The 27622-nt window shown below is 41.7% G+C and overlaps 1 protein-coding gene across 1 annotated transcript in view; it reads left to right on the top strand.

Moving 5' to 3' along the window:
- FRYL (FRY like transcription coactivator) overlaps positions 1-27622 on the top strand; it is a 3917685-nt gene that overhangs the window by 1911293 nt on the left and 1978770 nt on the right. Inside the window, exon 28 of the mRNA XM_044055727.1 lies at positions 21410-21520. Within this exon, the coding sequence (XP_043911662.1) occupies positions 21410-21520 (111 nt within the window). The remainder of the gene's footprint in view (positions 1-21409; positions 21521-27622) is intronic.

The raw sequence follows: 27622 nt of genomic DNA, 5'->3' as shown, positions 1-27622 counted from the left end.
AGTACCTCAGAGGGGCCAAAAACATAAGACCTTCAAGGAGAGTGCCAATACCTGCATGGGACCTCAATTATGTCTTGGAAAAGCTCACACTACCTCCTTTTGAGCCAGCCAATACAGCTGAGATAAAATACGTATGGAAAACAGCTCTGCTCCTAGCAATAACTTCAGCAAGAAGAGTCTCAGAGTTACAGGCACTAATGGCTGCGGAACCTTTTATTATTTTCCATCCGGACAGGGTATCTCTTAGGACAAACCCAACATTTATGCCTAAGGTAGTGTCCAGTGTGGCTCTTAACCAAACCATTCATTTGCCTACCTTTTATCCGAACCCACAGAATAAGGGGGAGAGACTTCTGCATTCTTTGGACATACACAGACAGCTACACTTCTACTTGGACAAAACTAAAGCTTTCAGAAAGACTGAGCACCTCTTAGTGGCATATGCTGCAGGATCCCAAGGAAAAGCTATTTCAAAGCAGACTATTTCAAAATGGATAGGCCACTGCATTCGTTTTGGCTATTCACAACATGGCAAATCAGTGCCTAAGGGCATTAGGCCACATTCAACCAGAGCAGCAGCCACTTCAGCAGCCTTCCTCAGAGGAGTACCAACTAAGGACATTTTGGAGGCTGCAACTTGGACTTCAGTGCACACGTTTACAAAGCACTACCACTTACCTCTTTACTCTAAATCCAGAGCAGACTTTGCCACTGCAGTTCTGCAGGGCCTCATAGCCACTTCTAAATCTGTTTAGGCCGAGCCACCCAACCTCAGCTTTGGGATTCAACCCAAGTGTAATGACTGCAACAGTGAAACACGATGAACATAGTACAGTTTTGTACCTTCCATAAATGTAGATGTTCGAGTGTATTCAATGTTGCAGTCCAGGTTACCCTCCCACCATCCCCCTTTCATTGCTGGGACTTATCTGTACTTCTCTATTCTATACAACCTATGTGGTGTATTTGCTTGTAGATTATGGTAATGTTTATGTTAGTGCATGCTTTTTTATGAGCATAATTTTTAGCCTACCTTTTTGGGGGCACCTGACATCTGGGGCAAGAAAAACTGAAGAAAATGGCATCGGCTGCATCTTTTATACCCCCGGCGCACTGATGTCCGGGAAGAGGCGACAGCAACTGACGCCGGACCAGGACTTTGGAATTCAGGCCGACTGCAGGTAGCCTGCCAGCAGGATAACCCAAGTGTAATGACTGCAACAGTGAATACACTCGAACATCTACATTTATGGTAGGTACAAAACTGTACTTTTCTTCTCATGCCATCTCTCAGCCTTCTAGGTTCATAGGTGTTTACTAGGCTAACGACCACAAGGGCCTTTGTAAGCCTAGCCATGCATCCCAAATCTCTGACAAGTTCTGATACTAGGTGCCAAACCAGGGATGAATTTCTGGTTTCCCATCCAGTTGTCCAAGTTGCACTTGAATTGTGTTAGGGGGAACACTGCTTCACATGGATGGGGAGCCTGTTCTGTAGATGGGGTAGTCTCAGGGATACATTCGTATCTCTCCAGCAGGTCCTATTTATGTCACAGGCAAGGTTTAATCTTTATAATGGGTAATTCTGATACTGTTTGTTTTATGGCTATGCAGGAGGTCCATCAGTGTGGGGTCTGACAGTGCCCTATATGCCAGGCATAGATCTCCCCTCAAAAGCCTATAGGAGACGGAATACAGAGATAGGGCCTTGAGGTGGTCTAGTATTTCTGGATTTATAAGATGCTTATCACATTCCAATATTCAAAGATTAAAGATGCATTTTAAGTTTTTCTATGTCCTGTTAACATTTTCGTTTTTTCTTCTTTACCGTTTGTCTTACCTAAAGCTCCGAGGGTATTAACAAAATGCTTGACTACTATAATAGCCCATTGCAGACTGCAGACCATTCACATTTTCCATGTTTAGATGACTGCCTTAATTTTGCAGATTCTTTTATAAGTTGACAAGAATCTCCAGATGGGGTAAAGAGACTTTTGCACTGAGGTCGTTAAATTACTTGGCACACTGTATCCATCTACAAAAAGGTTTGATCAAGGAGCTCTCAAATTCTCTTGATGAGACCATATCGGAGGACGACCTCAAGAGTGTCCTCTCCCTGACCTGGCTTACTCTATCACCTATTGCCAATTTTCTTAATGAGGTTGATCTCCCATACAGCGGAATGTACCTCAAGAGTAGCCAGTTCAGGCATAGCCATTAGCAGGCATGCCTGGATGAAGTTTTGCGACTTTGTGGAACCCTTCAAAGAGTTATTTGTTAATGCCCCCTTTGATGGCTCTTCCTTGCTTGGGGCATCAGTGAAGGAAAAGCTAACCCGCAGCAAGCAGGAAAAAAGACCCTGTCTGCCATGGGGATCAAGTTCTCTACCCCTCAGAGGACCTGTTCTAGAAACCAGTTAGGAGGGAAGAAAACTTGGTTCTGGAAGTCTCAGGGAACTTTCCAAGACCCACATGGAGACATTTCCTTCAGAGGGAGAGGTTTTAATATTAGACATCACCCCAGAGGGGGACTGCAAAACCAGGGCTTCAGAGACTACTACTCTGACAGGCCCTATCAGCACTCCTGAAGTGCTGCCTGACTGCCATCTCTGGAGGCAGTCGGGAGTCATCTGTTCCTGCACCTAGACGTCTTGACAAGTCTTACAAACAATGCTTGGGTGCTAAATATAATATCCAGAGGTGAATACATTCCCATTTCCCTTCCACCTCTGGGACCCAGGAGGAAACTCCCTAACATTCCACCCAGTCAGAGGGAGCACGCAGCTCAAGAAATTTGAAAGCTGCTGCAAAAGAGTTATCCAACAGGTCCCAACCGAACAAATAAGATGGAAAATTTACTCCCGCTTCTTTTTGGTGTCAAAGAATACAGGGGACCTAAGACCAGTTCTGGGTCTAAGCAGTCTGGATCAGTATGTCAGGAAGCCAGAGTTCTGAATGGTTACAGTCCAGTCTGTCCTACCTCATCTCTGTGCAAGACAATTGTATGTACTCTGTAGATCTCCAGGATGCGTATTTATTACATCAGAATAGACGGGCACTCCAGGAGACACCTGCACTTTCAGTTGGGAGCCAATCACTACCAATTCAGAGTACTGCCCTTTGGGACTCATCACAGCCCCCCAGGTGTTTACCAAATGCATGGCAGTCATAGCAGCTCACCTGAGGATAAAAAGATTCCAGGTGTTTTCCTGCCAGTAGTCTGGTACATCAACAAACAAGGAGGAACCCATTTGTACCCATTGTGCAGAGAGGCCATCAGGGTCTGGGAATGGGTGATCTCTTCAGACCACTTTTTAGCTGCAACACATATACTGGAGAAAACCAGTGCGCTGATGGACAGACTCAGCAGGTCCGTTCTGATTCCTCACGAGTGGTCCCTCATCCAGTCAGTAGCGAACATGTTTTTCAGCCATTGGGGCCAGCCTTGCTGCAACCTCTTTGCCTCTCCCCTCAACAACAAGTACAGCAAGTATGTCGCTCTGATCCCCCCCCCGCCAGGGGAGTCAACGAGGGAGGCTGTGATTCACAGTTGCCCCCCCAACTGGGTCTCCTCTGCTTATTTCCTGTACTGTTCATCCCAAAGTTTCCATAAAAGGCAAGCAGCCGAAGAGCTCAGTCATGCTCCTTGCCCCTTTTGGCCTTGCCCCTTTTGGCCTAGTCAAGTATGTTTCCCCTTCCTTTGGTCGCACCTCAAATATCCCCCATGCATACTAGAGTCCACGCAGTACCTTCTATCTCACCTGTCACAATTCCTGCATCCCAGTCCTCCGTGCCCTCAAGCTGACCACATGGTTTCTCCACTTCCATTGATAGATGGTCCAGGCTCACTTCCCCAGTCCATGACATTATTTTGGCTTTCCATAAGGCTTCCACTAAGAAGGTCACAAAAGCAAATGGAAAAGATTTTTGATATGAGCTTCTATAGAGAACAGTGACCCTTTTTCATTACCTACTTCAGCCATCCTTTCTCTCAGTACTCTCTTTAAAAAGGAGCAAGTTTTTCTACCGTCAAGCTGCAGCTTGCTTCCATGTCCAGTTTTCATACTGGAAATTAATCCTTATCTTTGTCAACTTCCAGGTTATGTAAAGTCTTTATGAAAGGAATCTTTCTTCTTAACCCCCCCCCCCCATAAAAGACCCTTCTCCCCCTTGGGATCTCACATTCGTACTCCAGAGACTGACTCAGAAACCATTTCAACCAGCAGACAATTGTGAAGTTTCTTTCTTGGAAAATTATCTTTTTGGTAGCTATTACTTCATCGAAAAGAGGTTCTGACCTCCAGACCGTATCTGTTAGGCCTCCATACATCATTTTCCACAAAGTTAGGGTATCTATATGGATGAACCCTTCCTTTATGCCTGAAGTGGCCACGGAAATGAACATTAGCCAATCAGTTCAATTGCCAGTCTTCTTTCCCAACTTTACTAATGAAGGTGAATATATGTTGTATCATCTTAACATTCATAGACAACTATGTTTTTATCATCATAGAACAAAAAAAGTACAGGAAGTCTGATCAACTGTTTGTATCTTCCTCACCTAACCATTTAGGTCGAGCAGCTTCCAAAATTACTTTGGTCAAATGGATTACTGACTGTAGTTCACTGATTTATTCTCAGAGAGGTTTGGAATTGCCTCATCATTCTAGAGCTTCAGATCTCTGGCTACGTCATCTGCTTTTTCTTCCAGAGCTTCAATTGATGATATCTGTGCTGCAGCCACTTGGTCAAAGACTCGTACCTTTGTCACACATTACAAATTAGACATCGTCTTCAGAAATAGGGCTTTCTTTGATTTGACAGTGCTCTGGCATATCCTTCCTTGAGAGCTTTCCTTGAGTTACATAGCTGGTGACCTGTCAGGAAGAATGAAAAGGACATAATCAGATTTAGAAGTTACATACTTACCATAACTAGGCATCCGTGTTGTATCTGTATTGTTCATTTTCATTCTTCCTCACCTGTCCTCCTAGCCATCCCCAGCCTTGTTACTTCTAGAAGATCTTTGGATGATCTGGGAACCCTCAGGTTCCAGGTCTGAGCCTTATCCCTTCGTGTGTCTGTCCTGTTTCTATAATTCTGTAGGCAGTAGGGCAGCAAGCTTGATCTGAGGGATTGGGGATGGTGTAGTGCGTTATGGGAAGAGGGAGTACCTTGAGACTCTGATCCAAATCTTGGAAATGTGGCGGAGTTGGATCCGAGGGTCGGATCCGTAGCCCATCAGTGAGGAAGAATGAAAATGGACAACATAGATGCCAAGTTATGGTAAGTACATAACTTCTAATTTAATATTTTGTTTGTGTGCATAGTAGTAGCAGACGTTTCCTGCCTTCTTGAATTTGTGTTTATCAGGGTGTGGTAGTATAGTGTTTTTTTTTTTTTTTTTGCATAGGATGTTTGGTGTTTCAGGTCTGCCTTATCCAGGATAAGGGTTTTAAAAAATGTGTTGTGGGCAGGTTTACACAAGATGCACATGATAAATGTGTTTACTGTTTAGAGGCTTGCCCACCTCGATTCCCCCATTCTGCCTGTGAAGGGTTTGGGTCTAGGGCAATGAATGAGAAATGGGCGAAATTAGTCCTTAAAGGACTTCTTCCAGCTGGAAGTGGTGGATGTTCTTCGTGTTTCACTGTTGCAGTCATCACACTTGGGTTATCTGCCTGCAGGTAGCCCTCAGTCGTCCCGAATACCAGAGTCTTAGTATTTCTGCATTGGATGCTTTTGCCTCTTCCATGACGGCAGATCATCAGGGGTATAAAAACAGGCAGCCGACACCATTACATCAGTCTTTTTTACTGAGGATGAGCCTGAAGCAGAAGCAGTTCGCAAATGCCAGTCGGCTGCTACCTGAATTTTTTGTTTTTGAGTTGAGTAATCCTGAAGTCTTCTAAAGCTAAGTACCCTGTTGGGGATCCTTTTTTCTTGCTCTAATCGATGTCAGAAAAAGGTAACAATTGTCTTGCCTGTGGAAAGCAAATACCTCATAGAGATTTTCATTCTTACTGTGTCACCTGTTTAGGCCCAGACCACGACGTTCCTCGCTGTTGGTTTTGTACCTTGTTTAATGCCCGAACCATTCTTTGTCAGGCTATCTTTGTTGCTAAATTCTTTCGCTCTCAATCTCTGTATTCTGAAATGGCTTCGGTAAGCCATCCAACTGCCGATCTTCTGAAAAAATGTAAAGATAAAGACAGAGACAGACCGCATAGGTCCAAAACTGCCGACGACGCTTCTGTTAAGCTAGTTGCCAGTCAACTGGTACTTTGTGAGGCGCCTTTGCAGCCCCTGATGCCCGCTTCTATGAATTCGCAGGCCTCTGCTGAGATCCATTCGGAGTCCGGTATGCCGCAAGATGCTTCTTCGACTATGGAACCAGCGGATGTCTCTACCTTAGATGGGTCTGGAGCTGCTGTGCAGGCACCGCCTTCTAAGGGAGCTTTTCGTCCTACTGATGTTCGAATCAGACCGACTACTACTTCTTTTTTAACCAAAACTACAGAGTTTCTTAGGCCCAGAGTACTCACTACACCTAGAAAACCGACGACCAAAGCACATGCTCAGGCACCCATGCCACAAAAACAAATGCTTAAAATGGCTGAAGACCTTATTATGCTGATTAGGGGAAGCCAGCCTTTCCCATCTAAGAGACAAAAGACTCAACTCCCATTCAAGTTCTACAGACCAGGAATCTGATGGCTCTGACGACTCTGACCTTTCTGATTATGAAGACTTGCCCTTATCCGCCAGTGAGGATTCAGATGCAGAGGAATCCATTCCCTCTGCCTCCCCTCCAGAGGATTTCTCTTTTGGTGAAACCTTGCATACTTAAAGAGAGCATTTCCATTGGGAATGCCAAGACTATCCTCAGTCCAAAAAGAGACTGAGAATTTTTAGAGTTGCCTCAGAACAGGCCTTTAGCTATACCCCCTGTCCTGGATGTTGTGGATGATGTTTTCATGGAATCCAGTCTTACTCCAGGCACTTTACCTCCGGCCCCTAGGAAAACAGACTGGTACTACAGAGTACCTGATTCTCACAAGTTTCTTTTCAAGAATCCTACTACTGATCCAGAGATCATGTCGCAGGGACCTAAAGTTATTAAGGCTACTACAGCTAAAAATCCTATCCCTTCGGACAGAGATTCCAGAGCTTTGGACAGATTGGGTAAGAAGGCATGTACCTCTGCAACAATTGCTATTAGGGCATTGAACTGCCAGTTTCACATGCTGAAATACCAGCAACATATTATGGAACTTATTAAACAAAAGTGGTAATTTTTCCAGATTGTGCAGAAAGTAAAGAATTGCAGGAGCTTATGCACCCTGCAAACCAAGTTAGTAAGCATACTTTGCATTGTGGCTTTGATGCCGTGGAAGCATCTTGCAGGGCAGCAGTCACTGGCTCTGTACTGAGAGGACATACTTGGCTGAAGGAGCAGGCCCTGCCAGATCATGTCAAATCTAAATTACTAGAAACCTTTAAATAAGGACCGTTTGGCACCAAAGCAGAGGAAGTTCTTAAAAAGATGGAAGAAAAGGCTAAATCTTTGCAAACTGTTAAATAATTCCTACAAGAGCAGCCACCTAGATTCAGTAGCCATTGCCCTTCAAAACACTAGTCCTTTCCAGCCCCCTCCAGGCCTTCCCAAACAAGACCTAGGGAAAACAAACCCACCTAGACAACAGTCTCGGGGTATGCAGAGATCTAAGCAATGGAGCACCCCCACCCCAAGAGCAGGGAGTGGTAAGCCACCTCTTTATGGAAGAAGCTCACAATGACTTCTCAACTCTGCTTCCCAGCCCTGCCCAATTGCTTGTGCCCCTAGGAGGAAAACTTGCCCTTCATGCAAAAAAATGGATGTCTGACACTCAGGACCGATGGGTCCTCAACATTGTAACCCAGGGGTACAAATTTTATTTCCATTCACTGCCAACCCCAAGCAGATTTCCATACCTTCCTCCAAACCAGTGGGCAGAGGCTCAAAGCCAAGTACTTTCCCTGCTGAATATCAGAGCTACACAGCGTGTTCCAGTAGAACAGAGGGGTCAAGAATTCTACTCCAGACTATTCCTGGTACCCAGGAAAGAGGGCTCTTGGTGCCCAATCCTGGATCTTTCAATTCTCAACACTTTCCTGGTGGTACCAGAATTCAAGATGCTTACCCTGCAACAGCTTCTCCCTGTGTTAGCCAAAGATGTCTGGTTAGTCAACCTAGATTTAAAAGAAGCCTATCTGCACATCCCCATAAGGGAGTCATGCAGGAAATATCCATGTTTCAGGGCAAGGTCTATGCATTATCAGTTCTCTGCACTTCCTTTTGGCTTATCTACCGTGCCCAGGGTATTCACAAAATGCCTGGCTCCAGCCATTGCGTACTGCAGGCAGAGAAATATCCAAATTTACCCATACTTGGATGACTGCCTGATTCAGGCGGACAGTCAGGAATTGCTGCTCCATTACCTGACATTTGGAAAATGCCTTCTAACTTCATTGGGGTACACCATCAACGAAAAGAAATCACAACAGGTACCCAGTTAAAAGATTGCATTCCTGGGAGCAAGCTTGAACACAACTTCCCAGATGGCATTCCTCACTACAGAAAAACAGGTCTATCTGACAGACTACTTCAAACAAATGGCCACCAGAACCCAGCTGTCTGCAAGAAAAATACTGCAAGCCCTAGGGTTCATGGCCTCCTATGTTCTGCTAATTCCATATGCAAGACTGCATATGAGGAAACGTCAGTGGTACTTAAAAGGCTTTGGTGCCAACATTCTCAGGACCTGGAAATAAGTCACCTTGTCTAAGGACAGAGTTCCTTTGGTGTGCAGAAGCATGCAACCACAACAAGGGACTGCATTTCACTCAACCCCACGCCGCCCAGACCCTAACCACAGACTCATCAGATTATGCATGGGGGCTCACATGGCGGCAAATATATTCAGAGCCACTGGAGCCCAAGGCAAATTCTCCTGCACATCAATCAAAAAGAGATGCTAGCTGTACAGAATGCCCTGACAGCTTTCAGATACCTACTGTTTACAGGACAACTGCTGATAACAGACAACACTACAGTTATGTGGTACATAAACAAGCAGGGGGGAATCCATTCTTACCCACTCTGCAGGTTTGCCATGGCCTTGTGGAACACGGCCTTGGACAACCAAGTTCATCTACAAGCTCAATTCTTGCCAGGCAAACAAAATTCACTGGCAGACTACTTAAGCAGAAATATCCTAGACCCACACGAGTGGAAATTGGAGCCCAGCACCTTCAACCTGCTGATCCAGAAATGGGGGACCCCAGAGGTGGATCTCTTTGCCTCCCCTGACAGCCACCAGTTAAGCAAATTCTGCACCAGGAACCATCATAGCAGGGCCTGGAAAGTGAATGCCCTATCCTTTCAATGGGAAAACCTCTCAAGGTATGCCTTTCCCCCTCTGCCCCTTACCTCAAGAGTATTACTCAAGATAAAACAAGACAGGCCAAGGACAACTCTGATTGCCCTTGACTGGCCACACCAGCACTGGTACCCACTCCTGCGCAGCCTGACAACGGTGCCACCCTGGCACCAACACCAGACCCCGACCCTGCTCTCTCAGCAGGAGGGACAGAGTTTGCATCCACAATTGCAAACCCTAAATCTTGCAGCCTGGCTTACTCCTTAAATACTCCACCATCAACCCTAAGCAAACAGGTGCTGGACGTCATCCTTGATGTCAGAAGGCCCAGTACTAGGAAATCCTATGTTGAAAAGTGGAAAAGGTATTGTTCTTGGATTCAGTCTAAAGGAAAGGACACAGCACTGTCCTCCTTACCTCTAATCCTGGATTACCTAGCAGAACTACTCCACAGAGGCCTATCCTTTACCTCCATTAATGTCCATGCTTCTGCCATTTCGGCTCATTACAATACTGAGCCACCTCTTTTCTCTCACCCTCTCATCAAACAGTTTCTGAGAGGGGAAAACAACTTAAGGCCACCAAGGAAGAGCAGCCATCCCCGCTTGGGACCTTAACTTTGTACTGGAAAAGCTCACGCTTCCCCCTTTTGAACCTGCTGCTTCAGCAGAGGTAAAATTCCTCTCTTGGAAAACAGCCTTGCTTCTAGCAATCACTTCAGCTAGAAGAGTGTCTGAGTTACAAGCACTGATGGCTGTGGAACCCTTCATTATTTTCCATGCTGACAGGGTTTCCCTCAGAACTAACCCTTCCTTTATGCCTAAAGTGGTGTCCAGTGGGGCTCTCAACCAATCCACCCATTTGCCAACCTTCTTCCCAAATCCTCAAAATAAAGGGGAAAGGATCCTGCACTCTTTGGACGTGCACAGACAACTCAGGTTCTTCCTTGATAGGACTAAGCCCTTCAGAAAATCTGACCAGGTGCTAGTCAGCTTTGCAACAGGGGCAGAGGGCAAGGCCATTTCAAAACCATTTCCAAATGGATAGCAGACTGCATCCATTTCTGCTACAAGCACCATGGAAAACCAATCCCTCTGGGTCAGAACACATTCCACTAGAGCTACATCTACTTCTACAGCATTTCTCATGGGAGTCCCTACAAGGGACATACTGGAAGCTGCTACCTGGAGTTCCGTACACACCTTCACCAAGCATTACCACCTGCCTATCTTTTCCAAATCCAGGGCAGGATTTGCTACAGCAGTCTTGCAAGGCCTATTAGCTAGCCCTAACTCTTCTTGACTGCCTCCACCCTTCCTCAGCTTTGGGAATCAACCCAAGTGTGATGACTGCAACAGTGAAACATGAAGAACATAGTACAGTTGTGTACACTTAGCATAAATGTAGATGTTCGAGTGTGTTCTGTGTTGCAGTCCTGGTTTCCCTCCCTCCCTCCAGCCCCCTGGTTTTTTCTATCTCTCCTCTCTAGGGCTATTCCTAATGATATTGCTATTTACTTTTTACTGGAGGTGTTTTCCCCACCAAATACTAGCTCCCTATTTGGGAGCTCCTGACATTTGGGGCTCACAATCAGACTCACATAACCAGATATATTTTATCTGTTTTGGGGACTTAATCAAGGTCCTGTTTTATTTGCTAGAGTCAAGAGAATAGTCATCTGCTTTGTACCCACTAAACTTTGCATTTGAAATAGCTAGACACTGTTACGTGCAGTTGTAATGCAGCTGCTACTGTTTTGGTACTTAGAAAATTCTCTTCAAGACTTCTGTCCTTGAGGATGTCGAAACTAAGCTCCTTGACTCCCCTTGATAGAGAACATCGTTTTGGTTCTGCTACTGAAGACCTCTTAAGAAGCTTACAGGTGAGAGACAGGGTAATGCAGGATTTCAAACAGATCTTTCTATTTCCTTTACCAAATTGTCAAAGGAATTACCCTTTAAAAAGCTGGCCCCTTTCTATCAGAAAGGGCAAAAAACAGCCCAAAAGGTTAAACTGTCCAATAGAAATAAATTCCAGGATAAGTTCAGACATGATTCCAAGAGTTCTAAACCCTCCTTTTCTTGAGAAGGCAGACTCTGACTACACTCGCCTCCCACTCTATCAGTCTTCCATTACACTTTCTTAAAAACTTTTTGTCCCTGTCTGGGAATCCTTAACAGATAAATTTCTCCTTTTCATTTTCAGTAGAGGCTACAAAAATGTCTTGGATTGTTTCTCCTCGACTTTCTAGTTTTTCTCAGCCTTCTTGAAACCAGGGTCCTTTCATCTTCCTCCTTCTTCAGGACCTCTTTGCTCTGAGAACAGTAGAATTCGTTCCTTCTCATCAGTTGAGAAGAGGCTTGTATTTCAAAATGTTTATGCTTCTTTGAAAGGAGGAACATTAAAGACCCATTCTGCACCTCTCATTTCTCAACGTCTTTCTCAAAATTTGCTATCACTATAAACTATGCACCCATATATGAATTGGTTAATCTTTACCCTATATTTATGGGGAAGCGACAACATCAAGTATTTAGGAGTATGGATTAAAAAAGGGTTCTGTTATAGAAGCAAAGGATATGTGGGGAAGACACTAAACAAAGGAATATAAAAACTAAGAAACTGGAAGCTTTTGCCTATTGATAATGGCTGTGGATGGCAAGATAGAAGTATCAAAAATGTTTTTAGTTCCTTTAATTTTATACACGGGTCAAACATATTTTTATCAAGCAGAGGAGAGGTTGTGGATAGTAACAGAGAGCTGAAGGATTTTATTTGGGAGGGAAAGAGGGAAAAAGTCAAGTGGGATAAGTTGATCCTCTCAATAGAACGAGGAGGTTTAGGATTACCTGATTTGAAGGGATATTTTAGAGTTACACAGTTAAGACTCTTGTACATAACACAAGCAGAAAACTACGATTCAAAGTGGAAAGGGATGATGTAGCAGGACAGTAATTCAAAAAATAAGAAAAGAATGGGATTTTTAGACACAAGTCCTTACAAAATATAACAGCAGTTGTACAGAATGTTATATTTATAAAGTAGCATAAAGTATACTTAAAACTAAGCAAACATGAGAATGAAGAAAGGAGATTCTGCTGATAGAGATGATTAATTAGGGGTACAAAGGATAGGCATGAGGGGGAATTCGCTGGAGGAAGCTGGCAAAGGAGTCAAGGTATTGGGAACAAATAATTAGAGGGAAAGGTAATATAATGGGAAGAGGCCAAGAACACACTTGGATTGCAGGCTGGTGATTGCCTTCCCCATCACGGATTAATATGAGAGTGTAGACAAAGAGAAATGGGTAGGGGAATCCTAAATGAAAGACCTGCACTGGTTGAGTTATTAATTGAATCTGTAACGGACGCTGCTGTTTAAAAAAAAGGGGGGGGGTGATTAGTGGAGCATATGAAATATTGCAGGATAACTGTAAGAATTGGTCAGAAAAGGTCAGGAAAGCTTGGGAAGAGAGATTAGATATGCATTTCACAATGAAACAATGGGAGGACATATGTATGGTTCCCAAATATGCAACAAAATCTAGAAGATTTAGGATTTTTGCCTTGAAGTTTTTGCATAGATAAATTTATACCTGAAGCAAATTCCAAAGAATTTTTCCTTGGATAGATGGCAAATGTTGGAGGTGTATTGGATAAGATAGAAGTATCTGGGAGCATATGTTCTCAGGGTGTAATGAGTTGTCAGACTTTAAAAATTCCATGCAAGGTACTTGGTCAAGAATACTGAGTGAGCAAATGAGTGAGTAACTAAGGATTTTTTTTTGAGCTGGAATACAGGATCTGACTTGCCTGGAATGTAGCCATGTTGAGCTCAATTTTGGTGACTGCCAAAAACTAATTACTAGAAAACGCAAGTCAAAAGTCTAAACCAGCTGTACTTGAAGTACTGAATAATGTATAAAGGAACCGGAAGAGGTAAAAGAACAGGAAGTGGGATTTTAGAAAAGGGTAGGAATAAATTGCATTAAAAATGGACATTGTGGTTGACGATAGATGCAGAAAAATGTTCCGGAGGAGAGTTGAGGTTTAAGAGAGAGAAATTTTTGTAATGTTGCCTCGATTATATAATGTGTAACAATATGTTTGATGTATAATCTTTGTAAATGTGAACATAATACAGTTTCACTACTTATATAAAAATGTAAATTTGCCTGTGTCACAAATGGTAATTCAGTAAAGATGTTTAAAGAAATATTTTTCAAAATTCTTAGTTTCAAAATATTGACTAGTGTACTTAAAGGATGGGCCTACCTACACGTTTCCATTCATCTAGACTGCAGGAAATTTGTCTTGCCCTTTCACTTTCTGCTTTACCCTCTGGTCTTTCCACTTCCCCACAGGAATTCACAAAGCACCTTTCTCCTGTCATTGTCTTTTGCAGACTTCGAGTAGTTCAAATTTTCCCTTATCTGGAAGATGATGTCATTCAGGCTCCTTCAAAGGAGTCTCTGCTGAAAGACTTAAATTTCACAGTGGACCCTTGTTATACCATTTGATCATATTAAACCTCAAGAGATCTCTCTTATCCTAATCACAAGATCCTTGGATGCAGACTTAGTACTTGCCTCTGTGACAGCCTTCCTTTCCTTGCCTGAGATGAAGTCCAGTTTCTGTCAGAATATCTCCAGACCCTTCTTCCTTTTGATATGACCACATCAAGAAAGATTTTGAAGCCTTGTAGTATACATAATCAACAATTCCTATGATTACTCTTTGCCAGACTCCTCATGGGGAAATTTGGTGGCATGTCAGTTTAAACTCAGCATTGCCATCCTGTACACTTGCCAGTTCCTCTCTTGCTCTTTTAGATTTTACTCAATCTGTGAGTCTCTCTTCTGATCCCTCACCCTTGCCAGGAGCAATACACAGATGCACCTGATCTGTCATGGGGAACATGTTCCAAATACTCCTATTCAAGTTGTTTGGACAGTCAGAGACATCAAGGAAATGAAAGCTCTCCTACAAGCATTTCAGTCTTTGAACCAGTTTTTGACCTCAGCTGCACCCTGAACATACACAGACAAAACCACAGTTGTATGGTGTTTAAACAAGCAATGGGACAGAGAACTTTCACCTCTGTTGACTAATCATGGTAGCGTGGGATTTTGCAATGTACTACAGATTTTTTTTTCTTCAGGCAGTGTGCATTCTTTTGGAAAGAATCACAGAAATAAAACAGCTGAGCATATCCAAAGCCAAACCTCACAAAAGGATGTTAAACAGGGAGGTCCTCCTGGGCATTGATGATCAGTGGGGTAGTCCCCATGTAGATCGTTTTGCCTCCATCCATAGCAAGCAGGATGCTCTGCTCCAGAATACCATGTCCAGAAACACAGAAAAAGGATGCCCTGTCTTTCTCATGAAAAGAGAGGCTGCTTTATGCATCCCCCTTCATCTGTTTCCAAACACCCTTCTCAAAGTCAAGAAGAGTACACCAGAAATCTTGCTGATGACTCCCTTTTAGCCCATACAGCACTGTTTCTTCCTTCTGTTTCACCTGTCCGGGGATAATCATCACAAGCAACCTCACCAGTTAACTTTCTCACACAGCACCAGGGGGTCTGTAATTCATGTAAATCTACAAATTCTAGGCTTAACTGCTTGGATGACATTTTAATTCCATTCAGGCACCAATTCCTAGAACACCTTTTACAGGTTCTGCAGGGGGGCTAGAAAGTCTGCTATAAGAAAATGTTATTTCCAAATGGAGACAGTTTTCTGTTTGATTCCACAAGAATTAAGGTCCTTATTAAATGGGAATTCTTAACATTGTTGTTTGTGTAATTGCTCACTTCTGGGCTAACATTTTCTTTCAAAGCACATTTGTCTGCCAACATTTTTATCTACCACTGTCTACTCTTTTGATATCAAACAGTTTTTGAAAGATGTCCTGCCCATTAGACCTCCAAGAAGAAATATCCATCCTCCTTGGGATCCAAATTGCCTTAGAAAAACTCACTCTTGCTTCTTTTTATCCTGTGTGCTGCTTCATCTTTTCAGGTTTTGTAGTTAGAAGACCGTCTTCTTTGTAGTTATGGCTTCAGAAAAGAGGGTGTCAGAGATGCAATTATTAATGGCCTTCACACCTTTCCTCACCTTCTATAAGAACAGGGTAACCCTTAGAAGTAATCTTTCATTTATGCCTAACATGGTCAGTGAGGTCTCCTTTAATTATTCCATCAACCTTCCTGACTTTTTTTCTATCTCCCCAGAATAAAGGAGAAAGACTGTTGCAATTTTTTGATTGTTCATAGATAACTCAGATTTTTACCTTGGTAAAACCAAGGATCTTAGAACATCTGATCAACTGTCTTTTCAAGCCAAGAAACTGGGCTCTCCATTGTCTAAGCCAGGGGTCTGCAACCTATGGCTCTGGAGCCACGTGTCTCTTCCACCCTGCTGTAGTGGCTCCCTGTACCTCTGAGGATTAATGGACACACTACCGGACAACACACACACACACACATCAAGCAATCCCAACACAGGAAAACAATTATGGACATACGTTAGGTATTGTTCTTATACACTTAGTTATCTTATATTTAGTTTAACTATATATGAAACCATATGTGCTCTGCTATCTTCATTTTAGGAGTCAGATAGCCGTTGTGCCTCCCGATGAATTTAGTGTGGTGGGTGAGAGGTCAGAAATGGCTCTTTGGATAGTGAAGGTTGCAGACCCCTGGTCTAAGCAAACAGTTTCTAACTGGATTTATAAGGTTATTTTTTATTAATTTCATGGGAAATAGCTCACTGATTTGGTTTAAAGTCCATTCCACGAGGGCAGCTGCTTCCTCTTTCTTCAAAGGTCTAGATGCTAGGTCTATCGTAAAGCAATTGTCTTGTCTTCTATTCACAATTTTAACAAGCATTACAAGATTGATGCTTTCTCCAGGGCAAGAACAGATTATGTACTTGCAGTACTTCAAGGAATTTTAGGCTTTAGACGTCTTCTCCTCCTCCTCCCTTTCTATTCAGACAGTTTTGTGAATCTCCCAACTATTAGTAGTACTGCAACAGTGATGCAATGAAGGGTCTAGTACAATGGTGTAAGAACTTGCCATAACAGTAGATGTCCTAATAATCACTGTTGCATTAGTACCCCCCACCCTCCTTTCTCCCTGTGATTTTATCTTTCTGTTCTTGGCTGATGTGGGCTATTGTTTCTCCCTCTCCTCATGATATGTACATTTGTAAATAGTTGCCCCTACTTCTGCTTCAGTACCTTAGTGTAGAGCAAGAAAGTTCTGATGTTATTTGTGCCCGTAGATCCCTTGCATATGCCCTAGCTCTTTCAGACTTATTCGTATTTCAGATGTATGGCTTGAGAGGAAAGCGCCCAGGATTTCTTAAGCTGGGTTGGACATATGGCTGTCCTTGGCAGGGTATCCTGATTGTTCGTAATACTGCAGCATTGATAAGTTCTTGCACAGTTGTACTTTTGGCTGAAAGAAGCCATTCTAAAGTGCTCAACATCATTTGAATGGTGTGTATATCTGTGCATCTGTCTGTTAGCTACAGACCTTAAATAGAAAATTATCTCATGCTATGGTTAATAAATCTTGTGTCAAACCAGTCTGTTGGCCCAGAAAAAAAAAAGTTAAATCTCTCATTATTTCTGCTGGACACCAAAAGAATGTTAAAAGCTATCTTTAAGTTGTGAACTGGATGACTAGACATTAGCTGGAGGCACAGGTTTTCTATTGTATAATATTCCCAGCAGTGGCGTAGAAGAAAAATATAAAAAAGCAGCAAATTAGAAATACTAGAACTCCCTAATGCCCTCCTTAATTTGATTTTTTTTATGTTTGTCAAAAAACAGCAGAATGAATGATGAAAAATAAATAAAACAGAGACGTCAGACATGTTAAACACAACTCATTATTACCTTTAATTTACTATTGAGTTGGTTTATGGTAGATATTATAAGCCTGACTTAAAATGTGTTTTCCACATATTAAGGTAGCCAAGAGTGAAACAGATTTACAACAGAACGTTAAGCCATATCTTCAGAATTGCTGTACTGTACCTTTGTGTTATGCCTAGAAAGGTAACCATTTAATATTAGGAAAATATGGTCATTATTGTAAGTTTAATGGCAAAGTTGTTATCTTTACTGCACAACAGAATTTCTGATCATTGCTGTTTGCTGATGGGTCCATGGCATTCTCAGGCACTTGGAGCTAGACTGCAGTATTCGAGGGGATTTTGCCAGCTTCCCAGTTTGCTTCATTCAAAGTTTAAAATATGTCAACAGCTTTGACTGTGTTTTCTACTTCTACTGACTGTATGGCATTAATGACATCTACTTATTTTTACATTAGCTTCTGCAGTTGCTTCCATGGAAGACACATTAACTGCTAATGACCTCATGTACTTCAAAGACACATGTTCTAGGCAGTAATAGCTTTAAAACAGCAGGATATAGCAACTTTTCTTTTATCCTCGACTTACCTGCACAACAAAATCAAGGACAGAAAGGCTGCTGCTTGTCTCCTGGTTATGGCACAGTGGTTACTGTCAGAAAATATCCTTACAGAACTCTCTCTAACCATCTTTCCCAGAGACCAGAGGCTTATTTTATAGGTTCATAGGTTCATACTAGGCTATCTGCCCTAGGGCATTTATAAGCCTAACCAGAATGCGTTTGGCTTTCGCCACCCATTTTAAATTTATTTTGCCATGCCCTTTTTCAAGGTTAGTATACTGTGCCTCTGCCTAACAGTGACACAAAAGTGATACCCGGGGTAAACCTACGATCTCCCATCCACTCATCAAGATTCCTCTTGAAGAGAGTCAGTGAGGGACTCTGCCTAACCTGGACTGGGATTTTATTCCAGAGTGAAGGGAGCCTCTGGGTTATGAATCTGTCCCTCCAGCATGTGCTATTTATTTCAGTGCTGAGGTTCAAGTCTCTCGAGCGCGTAGCTCGATGGGATTTGGATTTTCTGAGGTGCAGCATGTCCATTAATTCCGGGTTGGACATGGCTTTATATGTCAGGCACAGATCGCCTCTGAACAGGCGGTATGCCACTGAGTAGAGCCGGAGTTTCTTTAACCGGGCAGCATATTGCATCTGTTTGAGCCCTTTGATCCTCTTGGTGAGGTACTTTTGGGGTCTTTCCAGTTGCTGCAGGTGTCTGGTAAGGTACATCCCAAAAGGGGCATTGTACTCAATTATGGGCCTGATGAGGGATGAGTAAAGAGGCACAATGACCTCCCCTGATCTAGATGTGAATCCCTTCATGATTAGATGGGCTATATAAAATGTTTTTCTAACCACTTTGGCCACGTGGTTATCAAATGAGAGATTGCTATCAACTTGGGTCCCCAGGTCCCTAATTACTTCTTCTGTACTTAATGGATTACCACCTGTGTGGTAATTTGTGGGCACTTTGTTTTGCCAAAGGGATGACTATACACTTTTGGCATTTAGCTTGAGGCCATGGCTCTGGCACCAGTTGTCTGTTTCTATGAGGCCCTTTTGGAGGATGCTTGTGTCGGCTGGAGAGTCGATTATGGCGCCCAGTTTGCAGTCATCTGCATACTTGGTCAGCCACAGTCCTTCCGTGTTGGCCTGTACCTCCGAGAAATATACCGAACAAGAGAGGTCCCAGGACTGAGCCTTGTGGGACACCACTTGTAACTGGTTTGTAGTCTGACATGGCTCCAGCAATTCTAACCATGTGGGTTCTGTCCTTGAGCCAGTTTGCAATCCATCTAGTGACATAGGGGTTTATATTTAAGCTGGTGAGCTTATCTATAATGCCCGAGTGGGGTATTGTATCGAAGGCTTTTGCAAGGTCCAGGTAGGCTGTGTGGACCACCTTCCCCTCGTCAATGGCCTTGGTGACTGTTTCAAAGAAATCAACCAGGTTTAAGAGGCAGGATCTGCCCTTAACAAAGCCGAACTGGGTAGGATCCAGTGTCTGTAGGTCCCCAATATCTTTATTTATGAGGTCCATGATGATCCTTTCCATAGTTTCTCCCTCAATGCATGTGTAGCAAAGTGCACTAAAGTCGAATAGGGCATGATGATCTTCAGTTGAATTGAAAGAAGCATCCAATGCACTTCGTCTTGAGAATGTCCTGTTCAGAGGATCCTATCCAGTCAGCTCCTTTGCCTCTCATGAAAGCAATACATTTGTTACCCTCAAAGTTTAGTTTCATCTTCCATGTTCTGGCACATCAGTCAGATTTTGATTTGTGGCTGCCACTGTGTTTTGTCTAAGTACCTTATTTTTTACTCTTCCTATGTTTATTTTTAGAGTAGTTTTCTCATCCTGTTCCACCAGTTGGTGATGTACTTTGTTAGGGCAGACATTATTTGAAATTTGTTATTTTTTCCCTTAGTATGTCCATCAATGTGCTCTAATTGATCGATTTCTTCTGCAGGATTATCTGTGAACTGAGGTATGTGGATGGGCTTGGCTGCTGAACATACTTTCTGTATTTTCTTTTGTTTGTTTTTTTTTTTTTACTAATTGGAATGTGCCCTGCAAAGAAAGTTGTTTTTCTAGGATAATGACCTGAAGAATCCTTTTTAAAATAAAAATAAAAAATATCCACTGTCTTCTTGCCTCCATGTACCTTGTTGAGAACCTTTAAAAGCAGAAGCAAATATTGACTATTCCTGACGGTCACTTTAGCATCCAGTCCATTTCTCTCTCCCTCTTTCTTGTCTTTTGCAGTTACAGAATTCAGAGCAGGAAGAGACTTCAGTAGTTCTGGTATACTCTGCTTTCTTAAATTTTACCTGAAGAAGGGTACATGATTTCTGGAAGACTTGGCACTTGGTTGTGTGGCTAAGAAAACCATGCCTAAATGAATTGCTGACTGCCTTGTCTTTTGCTATCATATAACTAGTTACCCATTGGAAATGTTGCTGTCAAAGGTCGTTCCAGCAGGGTCCTAATGCTTTCAGTGTTTGCTTCAAAAATGTCTCCAGTACAGACATTTGTGCAGTGGTCTCATGGTCATTAGTTTATTCAGCAAGCACAGTCACTTGGATTATACTTCTAAGAGTCAGTTTTCTTTGTCACTTCCTTGTTTTAGGACTCTGCCTTCTCACCTCTGGCTGTTTGGCATCACTGTTATTCTACTTTTTACCAGGCGGTATTATATGGTGCATAGGATTCTTCTCAGCAGTTGCACACAGCACAAGACCTTTGAAGGCAGACGTAGCACATAAATCATGACCATATCAGGTAACCTGTGTGGTGTTCCATTGGGAGTGCTTTATTACCTTGTCACTATCTCGTCTGTCTGGACGAACACTGCATCTGATAACTTTGGATGGATTTTCTTGTAAGTTGAACATCAGACTGAATTTTATTTCCTGTCTTTATCACAAGTTGATTTTTTTTCAAGTTGAAATAAGTAGTGCAGAGGCTGAACATGGTCTCCTGAACAGTTTTGTGACATTATATGTGCCATATTGAGGTGTAAATTTTTTTTTAAAAAATTGCTGACAATTTCCGGAATGGAGATATAGAACTCCACAAAATCAACATCCTACTGCAGAACCCATTCTTGCAAGTCAGATTATTTGGTGGTGTCTGATACACTGAGTAACATTTTTACATAGGGAACTGGGCAGTCGCAGGTTGGCTGAAGCAGTAAATGCATGTGTGTGTAATCATGAGGCATACCCTAAAATATGTTGGGTTTGACTAACGTAGTCTGAGATGATTGGCATACCCATCTTCACCTTATCCTTTATTTGCCTTCATTGTTAGATCTTCTGCAGTTGTTGCAAGTATGCTTATTTGTTATGAATGGAGCCCAGATGTATGCTATGTACTCAGAGTAATATATATTTTACTAGTTTTAGTTAAAAATGTTTTCAAGTACCCTGTTCTATGTTTATATAATCTTGAGTGTTAAATGTCATATTGAGGTATTGATTTTAGGTATCTATTAATTCTGTGTTTTAGTTTAAATTATTCCTCCTTACCCCTGACAGGCTATGTCTGCTGTACTGTGTTGTGGTCCAGTTGCTGATAATGTTGGCCTTTCATCAGATGGCTACCTATACAAATGGCTAGATAACATTTTGGATTCTCTGGATAGAAAGGTAAGATTTACAAATGGAATATAGTGTTTTGTGAATGTGTTCAAGCTTTTCTTACACTTCATAAAGGTTTTTTTTAACCAAAATGGAATGCAAATGTCTTGCACTTAACTACTTTACTGTTGACCCTTTCCTAGAAGGTTGGCCTCACACTCCTGACTGTTTTGGTGCTTTTTTTGCTCCCAGTATACTTGTGTCTCTCAGTAATGGTAACTTTTTTCTCATGAAATTGTCAGGGAATGTTACTAGTATAATCACCTGTGCAACTCACTTAGGTTATGTTCTTAACCGTAAAGGTGTCTAGCCATACTGCTCAACCTTTAACAACAAGAAATCTGGGCAAAGGCACAAATAATGGGGGGACAAAGGCACAAAAATAGGGACAATTTTAAATATTGCTCTTGCAAACTTAAAAAATTGATAGGATAGCAGTTTTTGCATTAGCATGAATTCTCTGAAGGATGCGAAGTCTGAAACTTAAATGTGTGCCATTATTTTCTGACTTTAGTCCTTGTTGATTTACCAGAAAACCACAGTTTTAAGCGAAACAGACCAAAAATATGAGGTGAAAGTCGGGACAGTTGAGAGATATTTGTCTAGCATTTTTAATGAGGAAAAAAAAAAAAAAAAACTATTTGTGCTGCAGTGTAGAGGACTAGATTTCACAGCATTTTGCCTGTATTCAAAACTGAATTTGCACAGTGTGTTAAGCAGCATTTCTTGGTGAGTGGCAGTGGGCATGAGATGGGACCGGTTTAGAGAGACAGAACGTAACTCAGACAGAATTTACATATTCTGTAAGGTACAGTTAATTATCGCCTACACCTCTGATCTGTGTGTAAAACTAAAGAGACTAAAACATTTTCTCTGCTTGTATCTTAATATCCTTGTAAATAATCAAGAAATCCCAGTTTATTAGTGTATTACATTTTTAGTCTCTTCCAACATACCCTTTGCTGCCATAACAGAATCCATTTTAATCCATATACCTAAATATTTCATTTTATCATAGGCCTAGAAAATGGATATTGCTGAACTGATTCATGTGTGGTTACATAGTTTACTGCTTTATCCTTTGTTTTATAATCATTAATTTTATATCCCAAAAAGAAATGAAACTGTCTCAAAATGTGCCATAACACCAAAATGTGCTTTTTGTGGATCTCTCACTACAAAATGTCATCTACAAATTAATTTCTGAGTCCCTTGCAACCTAGCATTTTATTGTGACCATCTAACTTCCACACCTTGAGTACAGCCACTTCCTTTTTGTGAATTACTTCTTCCTGTGCTTTCAGTAGCTCTGCATGCAGGTTCACCACTTGTGAATCTAAATCCCTTTTCTCATATACAGAAATCCTAAGAAAATTCCATAGAGCTTCCATGTACCTGTCTCTTAATGTTATCTGACTCCCTTGTTGTATGGAAAGCATATCGTTACTCTCTAAAAACATCTGCAGTCTGCTTTTAAATTGTTCCCGTTCACAAAATTATAGTTAACATACCAATTTTTTTGAAACCTCTCTTTGTTGATGTACCCTTTCCTGAGCAGAGAGAGATCCAACTAAAAAACAGGGTATTTATGCAAATAGTCAGCAAGCTGTACACAGTTCTTGCTAACAGCGATAGTCTGTTCTTCAGTATGACTTATGCTTGTATGAGAAACACACACAAGTATCTCTACAAGCACGTCTGTCACCGATATTAGTGTAGCATACTTGCTGATCACCCTAATGCAGGTCCCCTGTGAGTACTAAGACTAGTGTAAACCTCACTAGTGAAAACAAGTGTCTTGATCTCCTGCTTAGAAAATCACCCCCTCGTGCACTTTAACCCCTGTCATAACCTTCTAGCACTTCCTAATGGGTATATAGAATTAGTCATGCATAACACTTCCTTTATCTTCACTCGTAATATTACAGATTTACTTGCTTTATCTTTTTCTACTTCTAGGTGGACCTTCTTGGCATATAATAGAAATGTGTCCTGCACTACCAGGGACTAAGGCACAAAGAAGGTAATCTATGGATTTTGTTTTTCCCAGTTTACAATAAGAAATTGAATAGGAGGGAATAGAAGGATGAACTGCAGGACTCTCCACTCTCATCGAAGAAAGAACATGTTAGTTTCTAATTTCCTCCTTTCCTGCTGTATGGTGCAGAGGGGAGGGATTTCCCTCAAATAGCAAATGCTTTGATCTTAAAGGGTGCTCCACTTCCTGAAGACTCCAATCAGATAGGACTTACAAAAAAAAAAAAAAAAACTAGTTGAAGAGAGTGCTAGAACAATGGTTCAGAGTTTTCCAGCATGTTTTGGGTGTAAACTGTTTCAAGTATGATGCCCTTGTTTACAGCCCACCACCAGATGCATATCACTTTCATGTAGAGGTGGTACAAGTCTTGTGTCCCCATCCCTGCTGAAATATCTCATGATGGACTGGTTGCTGGACCTAACAGTCTGAATTCAGCTTCTCCTCCATGGCAGTTATAGTCTTTGTCTGCTCTCAGCAAAATCTGATTTTTGTAGAGTCTGTTCTCCAAGGAGAATCATTTCCCCACAAACTGTAAAAAAGCCAAGGTAAGCTTACCGTCTTGACATAGTGAAGCATCAATTGCCAGGGCTTGAGTGGTTTTAGTGCAGGAAAGTAAACTCACAAAGAATTTAATGGGAACTGTCTACCACTCTGGAGCCTGATGAGTGGGATTTGTTCTAGAAAGAGGTTTAAGCATCCTCTGCAGCCACTGACCCCTCGCAGCCAACTACAGCACCTTCATCTTCGGACACAAAACAGCACTGTGAAGATCTTAGCTGCCACCAAGCCCAAAAGGCCATTGCTGGCTGGGGTGTTTTCATGCATAGGAATGACTGGCACTACAGTGTGTCCACCTTTATGCAATTCTCTGATAAACGTATCCCAATTTATGAGGACCCCCTAAAGACTGCAACCATAGAGAAACATCTATACCAATGATGCTAGCAGAGGGTCTTTCGGTGGGCCCCACCATAAGTTATCCCTCTAAGTAGGGAAACACAAAGTTCCTCTGCAGCACTGCCTCCACCACCATAGCTAACACCCTGATAAAAGCCCTTTGTGTAGAACTCAGACCACATAACAGCACTCTACATTAAACATGTAGTCCCCTTGAGCAAAATGAGACAATTTCCTGTGCACATCCCAGAAAGTAATGTCCAAAAAAAGATGAATTGCATTCAGTGACACCATCCATGTGCCCTTCAGCAGCTGATGAATGACATTCCCCCACCCCTGGACATTCACATTAAAAAAAAAAAAAAAAAAAATGACAAGGCATGTGTGCTCACTGCAGTCACTGCCGTACATGATTAAAAAGTCAGCTGTCTTCTTTGAAAACAATTTTGTCCTGCTCAAAAGGAAGAGGACAGCATCTAGTGCCTTTGTGAGGAAAAACACTTATGCCTTTCCCAGGAGTTATGTGAAGGGAGTTTTGCCTCAGAGCAGGCAAGAATTAAATGTCATAAAGATGTTACTAGCCTCTAAAAGAAATTTTAATTGTACTTCATCACAATTACATTATTGATATTAGTCACCCTCAGCTGTCTTTAATACCTCAGATTAAAACACACAGGTATTGCCACAAACCTTGGCATACTTGGATAAGGCATTAGTACCACATTTTTTTAATTTTCATTAATATGTTTTAAAATTGTACTTTTAATCTCTTAATAGCTGTACCCACGTAATATTAAGAAACTGGTGTATATGAAGCTACATATCCACAACAGTGGATGCACTCCATGATTAATACAGCTTTTGAGATGGGGGATGTACAAAAAATTGAAAACAAATTAAATTTACATACAAAACCTGAAAACGTTCAGGTTTGTTTTTGAAAAGGACAGAATCTCATCCCTTTAAGTTGTATAAGTCATGTTGCTGTTTTAAATGTAGTTGTGTACCATCATCTACTACTGTAAAATATCCTGTGATATAATCAAAGTTCTCCAAAATTGCTAATAACATCTTAATGTCTGCAGTACCCAACGAAGAACTGGTAGAAAATACAGTTGGTATGCTGGTCACTAGCAGCCATATCATAATCTTTTGCCAAGACATTGTTTTATTGAAATAAGGCAGTGCCCTACTATCTCTCTGAAAAATAATTTCCATTTTACATTGCTCTGTAGCATTACTCTTACATTGTTCTTAAACAAGAATTTGTACCCAAAACTTGTTAAACCCACCTTAAAGCTTTCATCATATATAGTTAGCTGTGGAATATGATGTATTTAAGACCTTACTTTATTTCTACAGATGTATGAAAGATGTAGTTAAGCAGCATGCATGTGCAGTGTTGTAATGTACTGCCTAGTAAGTAGACTACAATATTAAATTCTTCATAATTCTCACTAGCTTCAAAGCTCAATTTAGTTGCATTTAAATTAATAGCAAATGTCAAATGGTTTATAGTCCTGCTTAATTAATACTCCCTCCAAGGAATCACTAGCATCCCATAAAGTAAACATTTCAATAAAACAATGTAAAACATAACTCTCTTCATATTACTGCTACTAGTACCATATAGCTCTATAACAGTAATTGGCACTACTGACACTCAGCGCTTGGCTCTCTGGTATGGTGGCTTCTGTTTAGAGTCTGCATGTCCTTCCTGTAGTCTTGTTAGGCACTCCAGTTCACTCTGGCATTTCAAGGATGTGTCTTATGTGAATTTATGATCTTCCAAAACTACCTGTAAGTGTAACTGCTATGTGTGAATGAGTCTGTATACATCCTGCAGCAGACTGAAATCCTTTCCAGGTTCAGTTCTTTATCTTGTACCCACTGATTGCTGGGAAATATTCTGTTTTCCCTGCTTCCCTAAAGTTGATAAAGTGGGTATTAAGAATGGCTTCCTAATTTTTGAAGTTGTTGCGTTCTGCCAAAAGCAAGCAATGTCTTTTGGCTTTTCCTGGTTAGGGGTCGCCTCAGTGGATCACGAGTTCAGAGATTGATTGGCAGTGGTGTGTTTACTGTGTCGAGTTGCCAGCCTGGCCCCCAACCTTCACAGAAGGTACACACACCTACCTGCATGTCTTTAAAAGTCACTCGACCGCAGGGAGAACATGCAGACTCTGCACAGAGGGCGCTCCAGCCGAGAATCGAACCGGCGAACCTCTTGCTGTGAGGCGACAACACTAACTGCTGCACCACCATGTCCAACTTGTTCCATTCTTTCAGGTAAATGTTAATAGCTGGAGGCAACTGCTGCAACTACTGCACCCAATGCAGTCCTAAACAACTGTCAAGAGTACCTGTCTATTTCTCTAAACAGAACATTAGTAAACAGTATTAACTTTAAAAAGAACACATGTTAAACCGACTATTACCAGACAGTGATTTTGCTAAGTGTGGTGCTCTGTGTTTAAATAATGTGATGGGAATGGTCACACCAATATGTGTATAGTGCTTTTAATATTATTTGTAAGCTGTTAGCAACATCTCACTATAGTTTCTCTTTGTCCTTTGTTAGAGTCCTCAATTTTGTAAATAACATATGTCCCATATAAAAATATAGGTGTCTGGTGATGAGACTTCAGTCGATATTCAACAATGCTACAAGCTTAATAACCTATCAATGCCAGAAACTCTGCAGCATACTTGAGTCTCTTAAGCTCCTTATGTGCAAACCACAAAAACTCAGCTGTACTTTAAACATGCAAACACGCTGTCAGAACATTAATGTTATGTTAGTGTTCGCCTTATTTCCAGTATGTATGAATGTACAGTTTGTGATTCTCAAGCACAGTCAGATACTCTAAATTTCATTTGCCCGTTTATAATGCACATGGTCTAATGCTACCACATCACTGTCCAGACCTGTTGGTCTAATTTCAGATTCAGTATTATGAATTGAGTTGCACAGTGTCATGGCAGTGAGCATTGCTGATTCAGAATGTTTAATTCTTCAGTTAGCTTCTTTGCTGAGGTGTCTTCTGTATGGCTTTTTGCTCTGTTCTTCCATATGTCAAAGGTATGCTACAGATGAAATGGCAATACTCCAGATTGTCTGCAAAAGTATATTGCGTGTGTTTTTTCATACAATTCCTCTCCACCTAGGCTTAGTTTCT

Source organism: Protopterus annectens, chromosome 14.part0, assembly GCF_019279795.1.
Source record: "Protopterus annectens isolate FY-2018-M chromosome 14.part0, PAN1.0, whole genome shotgun sequence".
Lineage (NCBI taxonomy): Eukaryota > Metazoa > Chordata > Ceratodontiformes > Protopteridae > Protopterus > Protopterus annectens.
Note: the sequence above shows the minus strand (reverse complement) of the source record. Positions and strands in the feature narration are given on the sequence as shown.